General features: G+C 39.5%; 1 protein-coding gene and 1 long non-coding RNA gene across 3 annotated transcripts in view; one reads left to right on the forward strand and one right to left on the reverse strand.

The window, feature by feature from the left end:
- OPN4 (opsin 4) overlaps positions 1 to 18,108 on the forward strand; it is a 22,144-nt gene continuing 4,036 nt past the window's right edge. Inside the window, exons 1-8 of the mRNA XM_017807085.1 lie at positions 1 to 138; positions 6,900 to 7,042; positions 8,957 to 9,090; positions 10,299 to 10,502; positions 12,340 to 12,511; positions 13,380 to 13,544; positions 16,044 to 16,151; positions 16,991 to 17,171. Of these exons, the coding sequence (XP_017662574.1) occupies positions 112 to 138; positions 6,900 to 7,042; positions 8,957 to 9,090; positions 10,299 to 10,502; positions 12,340 to 12,511; positions 13,380 to 13,544; positions 16,044 to 16,151; positions 16,991 to 17,171 (1,134 nt within the window). The 5' untranslated portion in view covers positions 1 to 111. The remainder of the gene's footprint in view (positions 139 to 6,899; positions 7,043 to 8,956; positions 9,091 to 10,298; positions 10,503 to 12,339; positions 12,512 to 13,379; positions 13,545 to 16,043; positions 16,152 to 16,990; positions 17,172 to 18,108) is intronic.
- LOC108493539 overlaps positions 12,638 to 18,108 on the reverse strand; it is a 23,549-nt gene continuing 18,078 nt past the window's right edge. The window contains exon 3 of one of the 2 annotated variants that reach the window (XR_001873510.1): positions 12,638 to 14,783. This is a non-coding gene — a long non-coding RNA (uncharacterized LOC108493539). Of the gene's footprint in view, positions 14,784 to 17,231; positions 17,290 to 18,108 lie in introns of those variants that run through there. The other variant, XR_001873511.1, reaches the window with a different exon arrangement.

Here is an 18,108-nt window from a genome sequence, read left to right on the forward strand (position 1 = left end):
AATCAGCCCATCCAGAGGGGGATCTCTTGTCCCTCTGAGGAAGCCAACAGCACCAAAACTGTGGAGGCCTTCAAAGCTTGGAATGACTCGGAAGCCAATGCCTACACACTCATGGATCTGCCTCTTAGAGCCCCAACAGTAAGTGTTTTCTGTCACTAAAAGCTGTAGCATATAGATCTCTGGCAATGCTGCCATTTATAGGACTGTAAATGGACATTTAAGGAGCATGTACACATTTAATGCTGTAATGCCATAATGCACAACATAATGAAAACTTTTAAATCCTCTTTTTATTCCTTAAACTATTTATTTAATGCAGAAAGGACTGCACAAGCAGTGTTTTTCAGCAGTTACACGGGTAGAAGGCAGAAAGGAATGACTGATGGCACAGTGCATCCAATATGTTGCAAACTATTGAAACGTTCTTGTACATTGAACAGCTGTTTAGCAGCTCAAACACAATGCTCGCTTGTGTTATTATCCAGGATGGAAATCCCTACAATTTCTGTAATAATCTGTATGTAAGTGCAGTGGAGTGCTTATGTCAATGTTAAAAGAGTTGTTATGTGCAGTTACCCAGGAAAGTTTTTCAGAAATTTTTCCCAGGTAAGTCCTATCAAAGCTCTTTCTCAGTTTTTAAATACTGAAGAGAAAGAAAACTTCCTTGGAAGTGTGCAGGTGAGAATCTGTTGTGATGACACTTCAGAATGGAATCTTTTGGGTTTGCTAAAAATATTCTCCATCTGACCCCACAAGCCTGAACCAAAGGAGTTGAGAGGTCCTCTGCCTGTTTTTGTCTCTCAGTATGCTATCAGAACTACAAAGTTTTGTTCACCTGCTGTCTATACAAAAGTCTGTTTAAAAGCATATAATAAAAATGTGACCCAACCTAATTTTCAAAGTTTTTAAAATCTAATTTTAATTAAACCTGGATGTGTGAAGTGTATTACAGAAAAATTAACAGAGAAGTGTCCTGAGCCAAGGCACTTATACACTAAATTAGATGGATAACACAAGAAAGAGGATACCAGAACATAGCAGGGAGAGAAAAAAGGGACTGGAGAGAGCATGGCAAAATGGAAAAGGATTCTGGGGATGGAATGATTTACACTGGAAAATTAAAAATTGATCTTTGACTTATTCTGCTGAAAGATTTAATTAGTTGTCTGTTTCCCCTCCCTAGGTCAAGTGCCTGTATTTCCAAACTTTTGTGGTTTAATTTGACACATAAAACTGGTTTAAGAGAGTTTCAGGACTGAAAGCAGAATGCGCTGCTTGTGGCTGAGATTAAATCTGGAAGATAGGACACAAAATCTACTATCCAAATTGCTCAACAAGACAAACGTCATCCATGGAAAGCCCTGCTGTCAACTGGAAAGAGGGCTTAGCAGTCAGCGTCACCCTGCTGAAACCGTAATTGAGGTGGGATTACACTCCTGTCTGTGCTGCCTGTCATCACAGAGCAAGTGCCTACAGAGGCAAGCTCAGAAATCAGAGCGAGGACCTGTAAAGAAAAATGAGTGCTCTCAGTTGTTTGAGGCCTCTTGTAGGTAGGCAATACAAACACCACACAAGAAACCCCAGGAAATGGTAGTGTTTCTGATCTGATAATTTTTCTAAACTATATAGTTTGTTGTAATGTAAAAGGCCTAACACATTGGTTGGATAAGTCATACTATGTAAATAAGCAGCTTCCCTACCTGTATTTGTAAGAAAATTAACAACAAAGGAACCTGTTATATTGCCAAAGTCAATGTCAGACTGCCAAAACTTGCACGTGTTTTGGAACTGGGCTCTATTCCATTCAAACATTAATTCTGCAAAACCAATGCCTACATTGTCGAGTCAGATGAATTCATAAAACCCACAGCATAGCAGTCCCTATTTCCTTTTCCTTTTCCCTTTCCTTGTCTTGTTTTACACCAAATTAGATACAATCCATCTGCCATGTTCAGGCAGAAGTAGCTGAAAAATGTCCTTGTCGTAGTCTTTTCTGTTCCTAGCTTTGGAATTGTCTTGACAAACTTCATGGTGAAATACAAGTTCTGCCCTACAGGCCCTAATGAATCTGCCCTGTGGCTGATTAATTTTTACCCTTTCTCTGCTTGCACTTAAGCCTTAGCAGGAGGGCCTGTGCTGTGCTCTCTCCCTAAAGTAGGAGGCTGGTTCCTCAGATTGTCCCTCCAGGAAGAATTCTGCCTCCCACAGTAAGCAGCTGTGGCAGCTGGCCATAAATAGAGAATAATGAGGTTCCATATTGTGCTGCAGCCTCCACAGGCAAGGCCAGAACGGCGAGGATTTAGACATATCTATCTGTAACACATTCATTTTTCTTCAAACTCCTGAAAAGCATCTCAAGTTTATAAGCCTCAGTCAAGTTTACTGACAGACAACTGAAAACACAGTTCTGTTTTAGCTGTCTTGTAGGCAATAGACAAACATTCCTTTAGGGAAAACAGTGAGCACTTTAAGAAGGCAAACTGCCTTAAACCTAAGTGTTTCCCTCCACTCTAGTGCTTCCACAAGGACACTCTTAAACCTGCTGGAAGGAAACACATGAACGTAGAGCAACTTCGTGACTTCTTGACACTGCATCTATTGAGGCAAATGATAGGGCAGGATTTAGCAATGGATTACACCTATATATGGAGGATAAAAATATTCTACACTAAGATTATCCTTTCAAAGGGTTAATAACCCTGTTTTAGGGTACTAAGACTATTTAAAATAAAATTCCCATGTCACTGTTCATTCTGCATGTTTCGCATCTCTATGAAGCCCAGTCATGGCTAAAGGCAGGATAATGTTTTGTCAGGAATGCTCATCTGAATTGGTTAACCAGAGTAAAATTATTTATTGATTCTGCAAAACTATAGTCTAAATAAATAATAAATGACATGTCTTTCAGAGATAAAAACTCACAGTTCTTACACAGCTGTAGCAAAAGGCCTGTTTTCATACGCACCCAAACAAAATTATAAAACCTACTTTTAACCTGCTAAAGGTTGAGAGAGTTGGGTTTGTTGGGCCTGTGGAAGAGAAGGCTTTGAGGAGACCTTAGTAGTCTTTCAGTACCTAAAGTGGGTCTATAAGAGGGAATTTTTACAAGGACACAGTATTAGGACAAGGGGAAATGGCTTCAAACTGAAGGTTTAAATTAGATATTGGAAAGAAATTCCTTACTATGAGGATGTGAGGCACTGGGACAGGTTGCCCAGAAAAGCTGTGAATGCCCCATCCCTGGAAGTGTTCAAGGCCAGGCTGGATGGGGCTTTGAGCAACCTGGTCTAGTGGAAGGTGTCCCCGCCCATGGCAGGGAGGTTGGAACTGGATATTCTTTAAGGTCCCTTCCAACCTAAATCATTCTGTGTTTCTATGGACACCCCCAAGTCCTTCTCCCAAGGGCTGCACTCAATCCATTCTTTGCCCAGCCTGTATTTGTGCTTGGGATTGTCCTGACCCACATTTAGAACCTTGTCTTGGCCTTGTTGAACTCCATGAGGTTTCACAGCCCCCCTCTCAAGCCTGTCCAGGTCCCTCTGGATGGCATCCCTTCCCTCCAGCGTGTCAACCACAGCACACAGCTTGGTGTCACCAGCAAACCTGCTGAGGGTGCCGATCCCACTGTCCCTGTCACTGACAAAGCTGTTGGTCTCAGTACCAATCCCTGCATTGTGAGGTGTTTATAGGAAGAAGGCTGAGCAGAAAAACAAGGCATTATCACTGCAACTGAAATAGCAGCTCAGAGTATTCTCACAGGACAGGTGCAACAATACAGGTTGCAACAGCGGGATTTTTATTCTTCCCTTCCAACCAAGTGCTGTGGGAGGACAACAGAAGACAGAACAAACAAGGCTAATGCGCTGGGGGAACTGAACAGAGAAAAGCTTTGGGAATTAACTGATTTCTTGATTATCCTGCTGACCTGATTTTCTCAAGCATTATCTTTTTCTCCCATCCTTTCTTTTGACATGCAATTCCAACAGAAGTTACAGAGCTGAACTTGAGACAGGGACATGTTTTTGTCTTGTAGTAAGGAAATGTATGTATGTATGCAATTTAGTGATGAATTTGTAGTCCTTAAGCCTGAGCTAATGCTTTCTTGGTCAACTAGTAACCTTCTTTGACTGACACAATCATAGAATCAGACCTGTATTTCCAATAAAAACAGTGAAATTAATTTTTTTAACAATTGATTTTTATCTCTTAGAGAACAGCCGGAGTTGTATTCTCTTTAGGACTTGTACCAAGTCCTAAAGAAGTCCACGCTAAAATGCTAATTTATTCCTTTCTGCCACAGATCTCTTTTTTTTTGCCCTTATATGTAGTATAATTTATGTCCTTTAACTGCTCCAGTATAAATATTACTCCTTTATTTTTCCCACACTTGACATTTTTATTGACTCTGAACTTGTTTCACTTGTGAATGTCACTTCAGTCTTCTACTTTCCCTTAAGTAACCTTGCCTCTCTTGTGATTTCTCTGTGTATTTATATTTGTCTTTTAAGTTTTTCTTGTCCTTAGTCCTCCAAAAATTTAATTCAAATTAAAGCCATTCTAATCTGGTTTTTGTAGCCAAAACAATCTCCTTTAGTTGCTTCATTTCTATTACATTGATCCAGTTCTGATTAAATGGGTAGCTACAGGGAAAAAACATCAGGAATTTCCATTCCACTAATAATCATAATTAACCCTCTGTAGAACAGCAGTTTAAAAATTTTCTAGCCACAAGACTAAGGAGAAATTAAACCAACCCAAACCAAAGAACACCTGATCTCATTTACTTAAAACAGTTTTATCTCAGACTCTCCCTATCCACTTGCTATTAGTATGGGATTATTTTTGTTAGTTTACTGGCAGTGTGTTGAGCACAGCAATTTCCACCTAGGCAAGGTGCCCATTCATGTTGATGATGTGATACCAACTTACACTTTGCTGCAGGAACCTGAGCAATAAATGCCATGATACTGTCATCCAGTTAGTGTATTAACCTTAACATTCTTCTCCAGTTACCATAACAGCCAGAGCTATGTTTTCTCTCTCTAAGATCAGAGTATCTGTCCAGCATTTCATTGCTGCTAATGTAGGAACCCAAGGAGTGCACTCCAGTTGCTGAGGATTGCTGTGGGCAGACCTTTGGCACACAAAGCAAAGACAGTCTCTTCCAGAATTCCAGACACTCCTGGGGTTCACCTCTTGCTATTGGCACATTGATTTTAAATACACACTGCCTCAGATAACCTCAGCCCAACCTCACAGATGTATCCAGAAGTAAAGTCCACCTCTATTGTCTACAAATACCCATTTCCTTTGACAGCTGGGGTTCTGTCAAAGGCATTTATGACTTGCACTCTAACAGTGAATGCCAACTACCACACAGCTGTAGCATAAAAGGCAGAGCTTCATATCAACCTCTGTGCACTCTCCTCCTTTCCTGCTAGCAACCTTCCTTTTCCTAGAAAGGAATGACTGCACATGACAGCTGTACCCCCACCTGCCAGTACCTACGATTGGAAAGAACACATCCAGCCTCAGAGCACTACTGAAGTTTGGTACAGGCACAGACCTTGGTGAGGCAATTCCCTTGTCCTGGATCCCAGGCCACAGCCAAGTTGACAGTATTCACAGGAGGTAGGCTACCAAAGATTCAAAGTATTTCCTGGCCTTTTCACAACCCTGGTGTGAGTCTGGAAGCTCAGTAGCTGAGGAATGCCATGGCTGCAGCTTGCAGGGTTAAGCTACGAGCAGAGTGAGTGGCCACCCTTGATGAGAAAAGCCTGGCTGTGAAGAAGTTGCAGATGAATGAGGATGAGACCCGGTATTTTTCATGAGTCCATTAGCTGGTTGGAGCTGATGCCAAAAGGTGTTTAGGACACTGGCAGCTGCACAGAGGTGAGTGTTTAAGTCTCCTCACCTGACCTTATGTCAAAAGGCAGCAGAATAGGAATAGTTTGGACAGCAATTCTTCTCTTCAGTTTCTATCAGGTGATGCTGCTTCTTGGGTGCAGCCTTATAGTTTGCTTCATTGCTTCAATCTTGGCCTAAAATGTTTTTGTGACTCCTCATACTTAAGTAAAAAAATGTTTTTAAAATTATTTAAAATACTGTAGTCTTCAGACTTGGCTACAGAATTTTGCTCTGAGTTATTAATTGATTAAGACACAGAAGCTTTGATCAAAGTGCTTTATGAAATACTTCACACACAGCAAAATACTTTTATTCATTGCAGAGCAAAACCAGAACTGGTGTGGAAACCAGGCATAAGGTATACAGGGTTTGTGTTTTAGTTTTCCTGATCCTTAATTTAGATTCCAGAAGACTCTTGTTTATCACTATCAGGCTTTTGGTAATCAGCTCTTGAGGGCAGCCTGCAATTCAGTGTTATTCAGTGGGAGAAATGGAATAGCCATACTGCCAAAAGAGTGAATGCCTGTTTCTCCATAGATCATTTCTACTTAGTTAGAGTCTACCCAGTGATGTCATAGGACAACAGAAACAACACTTCACAGGTACAGAAACTTTCCTGAAATGAAAACTATAGAAAGCTTAATTGTTAAATATTGCATTCCTTGATGTCAGATGCCATGAAACGGGTCCCCTCCTGTCTCTTTTTTTTCTCCTCTATATCCTTATCTTTCTTTTGGGAGGGAACAGGTTGCTTTTCTGCACCAAAATTCTGAATAAACAGCAAACATATAAAATGCCTTTTGCACTGTTGATGGCATATTTATCCCCTGAGGTTTATCAACAGTAAATGTAGTTTGAAAGCCATTAGCTCATTCTGACTTTTTTTGCTTGCTGTCTTTTTGCATTCTGGACCGTTTCCTCTTCCAGAGAAGCACATGCCAGCTTATTCTGAAGTCTGGCAATATACCTATGACCTGTTGTTTGCTCCATAGAAGATGACAGTGCAAGATGTTCCTGATGCCTTTCCTACAGTGGATGTCCCAGACCATGCCCATTATACGATTGGAATAGTCATTCTTATAGTGGGGATCACAGGAACTCTGGGTAATTTCCTGGTCTTCTATGCTTTCTGCAGGTATCTTTCTTTTGAATGTCTTTTTAAATATTCAAATATAAGAATGAGAACCGTACCTTGTGCTCTGCAAACACGGTGCAGGCATACTATCAGACTGCTATGCAGGCATGGTAAAATGCACCAAGAGACATGGCTGTGGGAAAAGATGTGGCAAACCTGCCATTTCCCTCTGACTTCCTCCCAATACCCACAGCCATAACAAAATGGTTAGCAAAACTCCCCAGAATCACCCAGATATGCCAAGAAGTAGAAAAGCAGCCAAAGCAGAAACGTTCATTTTTTTTTCTACTGCCTGAACTGTGTCTGCACTGGACTGATGGGCTGTTTTGCACCCCTGTGTCCCACAAATCTCTATTTTTGATGCGTCCTTCTTCCTGCTTTTAGCTGCTCAGTTTCTTTTCCCCCTCTGTTCCTTAGTGGCCATGCCCCATTTTTTCACATTTTCTAACACTTGGCTTATTTCCTTTTAACTAACTAAATTACATTCCAGCTCTTATACCTGAGGGAAATTTGTTCTCTGACAACAGTGTGATATGTCTACCATGTCCACCTGTGTCTGCTTTGTCACACTGAGGCAGAGCGTTGGCATCATGTCCAGGCTGGTGAGCTTCTACTGTGTGACTGGTCTTTAGACACTAAGTAATAAACCAAAATAACAGCAATTACATGATAATTTGCCTGGGTTAACTCACATCACTGGAGTGTGGAGGAAAGTAGTCTGGGTCTCAAGTCTGTATTTATGGGGTGCATTAAATGTTAGGGTTTGGCATGTGCATTCAAAGTAGATACCAACACTTAAGTGTGAATGACAATGGCCTTAAGAACAGGAAAGGGTTGGCATGCAGGTCAGATATGTGAGGATGAAGGACGTGTGCTGGCTGAGCTCTTTGCTGATCCCATACAGGAAATCCAGTCACAGCAGTTGCAGTTCCACTGGAGGACACAGCTTGTCTTCACTTGAAGGTGTTATGAAAACAGAAAGGGATACTGATAGCAAAGTAACAAGTACATCAGAAATTCAGAGAACACTTGAGGTGCTTACAAAGCAGTCTCAAGTAATGGCAAACAGTAAAACAGCCATTACTGTTTCTGTTACTGCCTGAAACAGAAAAATGTTCTGTAATTCTGCAGACTATGGAACAAATACACACAGCCCATAAGCACCTACCAATAATATCTCCTTGCTCCTAAATTGACAGATAGGGGACAGTAGTTCTAGAGATTGATTCTGGACTAGTGCAAAGAACCATCATTTATTCAGGCCATTTCCAGTTGTGTCTAAGACTGAAAATTTGAGAAAGGAGCTAAAAAGTTACACTGAGCCCCAGAGTGAGAAACTCTCCACTGAGTTTTTATGTGTACTCTTTAAAACACTGCACTATAATACTAAAAATAACATACACAGGCAGGATGCACTGAAGGCTGACTATTGCTCTCTTTAAAGTCAGTGTTCAGACCAGTGAAATGAGTGTCATAGAGAAGAACTAATGTTAAACAAAATGCTTCATATGGTACATAGTGAGTTTGCTTAATCCCTCTATTTGGAAGTCACTGTTGATCTTATCAGCAGTGGAAAATGCACTCCCTTCTCCTGCTTAACACGACCCAGATCCAGAAATCCATACTATACATCGACTTTAATTTCCTGTTAATCGTGGACATGCAGTGCACTGGGTTAGAATATTTAAAGAACAATATGATTTATCCCCATCACTGAGCTGGTTATGAGAACAATCCTTTAAAGTGCACAGGAGTATAAGGGTGTTCTCTCATGAGGGAAATGAGAAGCACTACGCTCTAGCTTACTGTGTAGCATTCCTTGGTATTTGTGAAGCTGCCAAGGCTCACAGGAAGGAGTAACAGCACAATTAACAGTGCAGGAGTGTTTAGCAACATCTCTTCTGCTCTTTTTAGGACTAGGAGCCTTCGGACTCCAGCCAACATGTTCATCATCAATCTGGCTATTAGTGACCTCCTGATGTCCATCACACAGTCTCCAGTTTTTTTCACCAACAGCCTCCACAAACGCTGGATTTTCGGTGAGAAAGGTTTGTATATGTTCTTTCTAAGATATCACTATTTATGTTCTTACCATAGTGGCAGTTCATCTGTTTCCTTATCCTCAGGTACTCTTGCAATGTTGAGAACATTTATCAACATTGTTTCAGTGTTGACATAAATATTCCTTTGAACTTTTTTGTCTGTGTGCAACACATACATTCCCACCAGGAAAGCAAAATTACACGAGACAGATCCAAAGGCAGCATTGGCAATGTGAGGCACAACACTACTCTCTATGCCAGCATTCTTCCCCAGTCATCTCAGGACCCAGTTGCTTTGTCCTGTGATAAAGCAATGCCCCCTCAGCACACCAGCTTTAAAACTCTTCTAAATAACCTGCTCTGGGCCTTGCACTTGGCAAAGTGAGGCAAGAAAGGCTGGAAAATGTGAGTTTTCACAACAGAAATATTAACTGAACACTTCCTGTGTAGTAATAAAATGTGGAATGAAGGTGCTTTCATTCTTCCTATATAACTGTTCTAAGAGGAAGATTAGTCTTTGCCTCTTGAACAGCTACTGACAGAGATTATTACTTCTTAGAAGTCAGGGAAGTAAAGTTGCTATTTTGATCTCTGATGACCAAAAATGTATTTTTTAAATTCCATTAAGTGTTCATTTGCATACATGTTAAAATAAAACCCCAATCCAAACCACTGCTTTTAATCATTAGGTTGTTTGAGCAATTAAATTCACTCATTAATATATTCATACTCTGAATATTTACTTCAGAAAAATTACTCATTAATATATTCATAGTCTGCATATTTACTTCAGTTATGCTGACCTTGAGACATGAATTGTTCCATGATACCAAAGTAACTAAAACCCACTGTTAAGCCAAACAGCTGTTTCTATGAGAGCTGCAGTAAAACTGGATTTAAGCAAGACATTAATTGACAGCAGAAATGATCCCACTAGAAACATCAGAAATCAATGACTGAAAATATGTTAAGTATCACTGTCTCCAGCAATTGAAGCAAACAAAATCTTTGAAGTTTATCTCCATGGATAATGTAATTAGTAAGACAGACAGCAGCTTTGAAATAGCATTATAACTGCAGGAAAACTGAAGTTTCATTGCTTTACAAATTCCAGGAGACATTAGTTCATAAGAAACACAGACTTGAACTCTCCCAGAAATTAATTAGCATGGGCAGATTAATTTCACTGCTACTTCTGTCATCTTCATTGAAAGGCTGTGAGCTGTATGCCTTCTGTGGAGCTCTCTTTGGCATTACATCTATGATCACTTTGATGGTGATTGCCTTGGACAGATATTTTGTCATCACAAAACCTCTGGCTTCTGTTGGAGTGACATCTAAGAAGAAGGCCCTGATAATCCTGGTAGGAGTCTGGCTGTACTCTTTGGCTTGGAGTCTCCCACCCTTCTTTGGATGGAGTAAGTGAAATGGAATAAAACTTTTTTGCCCTCGTAGCATTGGATTAAAGACCAGTTACAGGCACAGGAGTGGGTTGAATTAATGGCTTGCATATTAGTCTTGAATAAATCAACCTGAAAAAAACCCTGATGTTTTTTTCATACATGTTGAAACTGAAGATCTCTAATCAAAAGAAAAAAATCCAGTGTGTATTACAGAATATTATATGACAATGGCACCTTCTCTTAAGCACATAAAGAACAGCAGATAAATTCACAACCAAAATTTATGAAGAATGTGCCTGCCTATTATCCCATGCCTACTTCTATTGAACCAAATTCAACAATCTAAAAGTGAAATAAATGTATTTGTGTTATTTCTGAAGACTTTTTTCATCCTTAAAGGTGCTGTGTAAGACAGTAGTCAATCTAATTTTCTTTATTCACAATAAGGAGGAATACAGTCTGAGCATTTTGTGCAAGTACATCTTTAGTAAGTCTCGACTGTGTTCCAGATGGACAAATTTCACTAGGTGTTGTCCACATTCTCCATTCCGTGATTGGTGTTGTCACTAAGGCTTCCAATAAGGATGGCATTTAGTAATAACTAAAATCCTTTCATAAATGTAAATTTTACACCTGCAAATTGGAACACTCGTACAGCACCTTGATCCTTGCAACGTGTCACAAAGAGAGTTTCTGTTATTCTTCCTCATTTGAATCTGCCTCACTACCATTAATTTATTTCCTGTGAGTCACCACTTTCAGTCAGTAAGTTACAATGAACTCATCAGTCAAAACCCCAGCCCATTATTATGCTCCCTAATTCCAGAAGGGAATGTGTCTGCTCAGCTGAGGTGAGAACACAGACGTGTTTGACTTTACTAAAGGATGTTGCAACCAACTCAGTTACTGAGCAGAATTTCAGCAGAATTTTGTTATTGTCATATTGTTGTCATCCTGGTGCCCCATAAACATGAAGCATGTTGAAGCAGGCAAACTGCAATATTGGCAGAACAGCCTTTAGTTGAGTGAGGACCTGTTAGAACAACAAGATGACAATATAGTCATAGATTCTCGATTCTTAATTGGAGAAGGTGGAATAATTGCTTGAAGGGTGTTGTTATCTTTTAATTAGATTCTAATAGTGTCCACAGTATGAACTCTCACACTGTAATTAGATGCATTTGAGAACATCTGGTGCAATACTTTTAAGAGTTGAACAGAAAATATCAGTGTAAACAGTGAAAATTAAAATTCTAAGGTAAAAAGACATTGCTATTATCAATTTATTTACTGAACAGTTTGACAGAGTTCTTTCAAATAGATTGCATTTTATTTCACTCAGAACATTAGGTATGTATGATTTTTTTTTTTTACTTGTACTCAGCTTTCCTCCATGACAAAATTAATTTGATCTACACAATAAATCTTTCTCCTTTGCCCAGTAAATTTCTCTTACCTGCACGAGCTTAAAAAAATGGTAGCCATAGCAATTGGTTTAACTCCTTGGGAGGACAGGAAATGGAGATACCTAAAAACAAATACAGGTCTGGTGCAAGACCCAGTAAGTATTTGGAGAGATGCTCTTTGACTATGATAAGCTTGAAACAATATTCAAGAACTGAAGCAAAATTGTTTAGTTTTTGGAAGCCTTAGACTGCTAAACATGAATACAATAGGACAACAGAGTAAAAGAAATAGAGAGGTGATTTGTATGAAGAATTGTTTATCCTTTTAAACTCTTTTTGCCTTTCAGAGAATAGGACTAAATCCTATGTTACTCTGAGTATCTTTCTCTAATTTCTGCACTCAGAATGACTTCATGATTTATGCCTTCTCCTGTCCTTCCTTCTAGGTGCATATGTTCCTGAGGGGCTGCTGACTTCCTGTTCCTGGGACTACATGACTTTCACCCCATCAGTCCGCGCCTACACGATGCTGCTTTTCTGCTTTGTCTTTTTCATTCCTTTGATTGCCATCATATACAGCTACGTCTTTATATTTGAGGCTATCAAGAAGGCCAACAAGTAAGTAGCCAACAGTCTCAAATTTCTATCCTTCTGTTTAAGTGACTGTTTATTTTCTTAAAACAAAGAAAAAAAAAGAAAGAACAGAAGAAAATTGGGAAGTTTTTCACTTTTATTTTGTATGCACAGCTGAGACAGGCAACCAGACAAGAATTCTGTCAATAGTCAACATGGTAAGAAGCATGATCCTTAGAAGTGCCATTCCTGAATTTAAGCCAGAGCTGTTCAGTATATTATCTAATGACATGGAAAAGGGTACAGAAATTATCCAACCATAAGAAGTACAAAAGGGACATCAGAGACACCTAACGACAGTGTATCAATAACTGTTCCACGGAAAAATATGTGGAATTGAACTACAAATTCCATCTTTGACAAAGGTGACAAGGAGATAAAACATTTAATCACTGGTCTCTGAAACAAAAAAACTATAGCAGTAAAAATCAAGGCCAGCCTGGCACTGTGTGTGTAACCTGCAGGAATCTGTCCTGTCTGTACCAGCGTGTCTGGTCACTTAGCTCTGAAGTACAAAGTGACAGCCAGGGAGAAAATCAGACCCAGGCAAGCAAAGACTCCTCTAACTGTCTTTAACATAGTGTTATTCAGCGGGGTTGAATACCTGTTTTATGTGAAAATTCTTCTGGTACAGGGCTGTTTTCTTCACTGAAGCACATTTGAATTTTGCCACTGCTAAATGCAACAAAAGTGCATTGGATTGTGAAGGACCAGTCACATACATTAGCAAGCATTAAAAGTGCAGGAGTTTTAGACTAAAGTAGCAGAAGAGTAATTGCTGCCCCACTTTATGAAGCTATTTGCTCAATTCCCTACTTTTGTTTTTTTGCTGTTGTATGTTTATTTCCTCTAGGTCTGTTCAGACATTTGGAAGCAAACATGGAAATAAAGAGTTCCAGAAACAGTATAAGAGGATGAAAAATGAGTGGAAGATGGCCAAAATTGCACTGATTGTCATCTTGCTTTTTGTCATTTCCTGGTCACCATACTCTGTTGTTGCTCTGGTAGCTTTTGCTGGGTAATTATAAACGTATCAGCAAAGGAATATTCAGTGAAAGCAAAAGCTATGAAATTGTAAAAGACAGATGAAAGTCAAAGCTACTCGTCAAGTTTAATGTCTGAAGTGTATCCAAAATATTCACACATTTAGGAGTAATATTTAACAAACAGGGCACATGCTAACTGTGATTTTTTTCTTAGTTTGACTTTAAGAAAAGTAAAAAAAAAAACAAAAGAGAGAAAGAAAATAGAAATGTTATTAATGTTATTGTTGGCAACATAAACCACCATGCTGAAGACTTCTGAATGCAGATTCTCTATGCTAGGATATTTGAACTATCTGAACTTTATTTAGCACCAAAGTGCTAAATAAAGGGCCCCAAAAAGATCCACCCAGGGGTTTATTCTCTTTTCTTTCTCCACTTCTTACAAAAGTCTTTTCATTTTGTCATGTTACAACAAACTGCTGAAATTCCTGACATGTATGAGCAAGTTCAAAATTAGTACAGTACTTGCATTGGGAGCTTTTTGATGCTGGATATAAAAGATCCTAAATATAAATCATCAAAGCATGTTCTTCATCTATTTAATTGTCAGCATTTTATACAGCAAATTCAACAGGAGCATGATAGTATTAAAACAGTATCTGCACAGAGCTTCACACCAGACTATAGTTGGTACAAACCAGGCACAGGTAATGGACTGGGAGTCCAGATGCCTTGGCTCTATGTGGTTATTTCTCCCCCATTAACATGTGAATTTTCCTGTGCTTCAGTTCAGCCTCTGTAAAATGTGTGACTATCTGCTTCAGGAAGGCTTGTCACCTGCAAAACCTCAAGTGGAAGATTCCTATGCCAGTACCAAACACTTCTCTCTGTATTTTTCAACTCAGAAATAAAACGTAGCTTTTCCTAAAATTGACTAAAATAGCTTAGGAACGCAGCTTCCTAAACATAGCACTTCTAAAATCTTCTTAAAATCATAGGCTTAAGATGAAAAAATACTGAGAGAAGAGGATTCTCTCCCTTTATATCCAGAAGGGTAATTCCAAGCAGCAGCAAACATTTTCTCCATGAAGGAAAACAAGTTCCTCACCTGGAAATGCAAATCCTTAGGATGTGTCCTAGTGTCCCATTTCCTGTCAAAGGGGGACTTAGGTACTGGATATCTCCCACTGGTGATATGTGAACAGTCAGACACTGAGGAAGAGCAAGGAGACAGAAATGCAGCACAGCTACCTTGCAGTACTCTAAGAGATCTAAAGAAAAAATAAATCAGAAGATGCTTTCAGCTAACTATTTTAGCTGCATAGAACTGTCAGGCTGTCCTGTGTGATTTAGCATCTACCTTAGGAGAATCAAATCTGCCTTAAGAGGATCAAGTGCCTGCTGAACTTGACTTCTGCTCCATGTCTCACACTCACAAAAAATCTGAACAAACGGACAATTTTGTAACTCTTCAGTTTGTCACAAATGAGCATTTGCAAATTTTGCTCATGAAGATATCTGGGGAGCAATATTGCTTCATTCAGCTTTTTTTCCATTTCTGAACTATGCCTTTTAGGCAATCCTTCTGGGATTTTTCAGAGATTGATAGACCGACGCCTCCTGTGAACTTTTATTACAACAGACTTGGATAAAATCACTGCATGCTACATCTGGGAGACAGATAAAGAGTCTGTGTCTATAGCCTGGGACTAAAGACAACTCACCTGACAGAGCAACAACATATTCTTCACTTAGAGTTCACTCTACAATGCAGGAAGAGGCCTTCAAAGCCTCCAAGGTCTATGGAGGATTTACCTGGTAGAAACTGCCTCTGAAGTGTTACTCTTATTTTGGTCTGAGCTGTTCTACTGACTTTCTTCTGACCGAGACTTGTGGACTACTTCAAGCTGTATTCAGAAATTAACTGGCTGATGGCAGCATGGCAGATAGACAACAATTCTTTTATCCTTCAGTCACATCACCTGCATATATGCATGGTCACAGTAACACGAGTGTAACATAAGACAAGTGAAAATACTTTCCCTTCACTGTTTGGTTCAGAAAAATACTTCCCCTTCACTTTTCAGGTCATTATCAGGAAAAAAAAAAAAGAAGTAGATTCGTCAGTTGTCTTTCCCTATAATGCCTCATTCTTCACACCTCTTTAGTGACATATTACCCAGGAAGTGTATCTGCTGAGTTTGGAACAGTTGGATACCCTGAGGAATGCACATTCACTTCTTGAAGGCTGACATTGTCCTTAGGCTAAACAACATGGGAATTACCACCGCCCTGAGTCATAGTAGTGAAGTGCTGCAAAAAAAGCCCCAAGAAAATCATATTTCTCAGAAATTAGACTGATGTTGATCTTTACAGGCAAAGGATGTAAAATTTGCTCTCTCACTGTTTAGGGACAGAACTCCCCTTTCACTTTCTCTGTAGTATTAATAAAGCATTGTCTTGCCAGTGTATATCTGCATAGACCATACAAAACTCTACACTAAATATATAATGTATTTGCATTACTCTAGGTATTCCCATGCCCTAACACCCTTCATGAACTCCATACCAGCTGTGATTGCCAAAGCTTCTGTCATCCATAACCCCATCATTTATGCCATCACTCACCCCAAATACAGGTAAGTTCAGTCTTATAAACTAAAACTTATAAACTATAAATCTGAGAGTAACTTTGTCACTTTTAGGACTAGCACCCAAACTCTCCCTCACCCGCTCATTTTAACTCATAGGACAGCCTTGCCCTCCACAAGAAAACTTCTCAATGCCATGTATACATCAGTGGAATTTGTACTTGGAACAAATTACTACACAGATGGGAATTTAGAGATGTTTGTGGATACTGATCTGTATTTACCTATCACATGATGAAAGATGGAAGCCTTTCCACCTCAAAGGAAAGCACCATAAATTTTTTAACTATCTTCAGGAGAGAGGCAGACAGGAAGAGGAAAGCTGGGCAGGAGTTTCCTCACATTGCATATGAGCAAAGTAATACTGTAATATAAGTACACATTTTGTACAACTCTAGAGATAGCCAGCAAACAGATGTGTAAGAGGAGGCTAGAATAGCTGCTTAGGGGAAGATTAAAATAATTAATTATGTGGGACTTCTGTGAGGTTCAGTTTAAAGGGACAGAATTTTATTTCTGCCCTGATTAAGCTGAAAGCAGATAAAACATTATTTTAACAGCTTCCTTCAGTTCCAAGAGTTATATTTTAATGCCCTTATCCTTGCCAAGCAATAAATTTGAGTTCTGCAGAATACTGTGAATAAGTGATCTTGCAGGGTGATTGTAGATGAGATATCTGATATGTGGAAAACTCTTTCTATACCCAGTAATTTTCCAGTCCATGCAGCATTAGTTCATCTCTCTGAATAAATGCATTGTTTATGATTTTGACTGAATGTTTGTGCTAACAGAAAAAAATCTGACTGGTTCTACCTCTTATCCATTAGAAGAGCCATTGCAACACATGTTCCTTGCCTTGGATCCCTACTGAGGGTTTCTCCCAGAGACTCACGATCTTCCAGCAGTTATTACTCCTCCAGACGAGCCACCGTAACCAGCCAGTCTTCTGAGACAAGTGGGCTGCAGAAAGGAAGAAGGAGACTGTCTTCTCTCTCTGACAGTGAATCAGTAAGGGAGACGCTTCCCATACACCCATTTTTAATTGCAAAGTAATTCATTTTCATGAAGAGTCGTTCCAAGCTGTAGATTCTCCAGATGAAAGGCATCACAGCACTCATTACAAGAGCTCCAGAGAAAGTGGAGGGAAAAAGTGAAATGAAAGACAGAAGGATGAAGTGTAAAAGAATGTAGGTCACTGTTTGCTTGATGGCTGGTGACACTGAAGGAAGAGCAGAAAGATGGAACAACAGGAATTTTAGAAAGTAAGGGAAGCTTGGAGTCAGAGCAGCCTTTAAAGCCTGACCACACTTCCAGGCTGCACTTGTCTGACCACAGGTTTGCAGTCTGGACACACACAAAACAAACTGCTCATCACTGCATAGTTCTCTGGTGAAAACAAGGTTGGAATGAAACAGATAATGCTCTCTGAAAGTGTGGTGTATTTGGAAACATATTAATCATCACACTTAGACAAATCAGTAAAACCATTACAGAATGTTTCTCACAGAAGACCTCAAGAGCTTGCTGCTGCCAGTGTAAGTGAAACCAAATGTTCTGCACAGCAGCTGAGAAGAGGGCAAACATTTGGCATCCCAGGCTCTCTCCTGCAACTCACAGTTACTTTACTAAGTAATAAACCACATTCAATAGTTCTTTGCAATTCTTTTTCACAGTAAAGATAATGATTGTATCTAATCCAGATAATTGCTGAATTCTGACAGTTATTTCCAATTTCTTTGCACTCCCTATTCTTTTGACTTCTCGGTCCAATCAAAATGAAATTCTTCTGGCTAGTGGCCACCATTCAGGTGGAAGATTTTAAAACTGGCTAATAGAAAAGTGACATTTTTATGATGCATCTCTTACACTGTGAATCCTGATTCTTAAAAAAACAACCAACTCCTTTGGTAAGACTGCATGTTCTTGTACTACTCTCAGTGCTAGG

Source organism: Lepidothrix coronata, unplaced genomic scaffold (assembly GCF_001604755.1).
Source record: "Lepidothrix coronata isolate B3197 unplaced genomic scaffold, Lepidothrix_coronata-1.0 Scaffold17, whole genome shotgun sequence".
Lineage (NCBI taxonomy): Eukaryota > Metazoa > Chordata > Aves > Passeriformes > Pipridae > Lepidothrix > Lepidothrix coronata.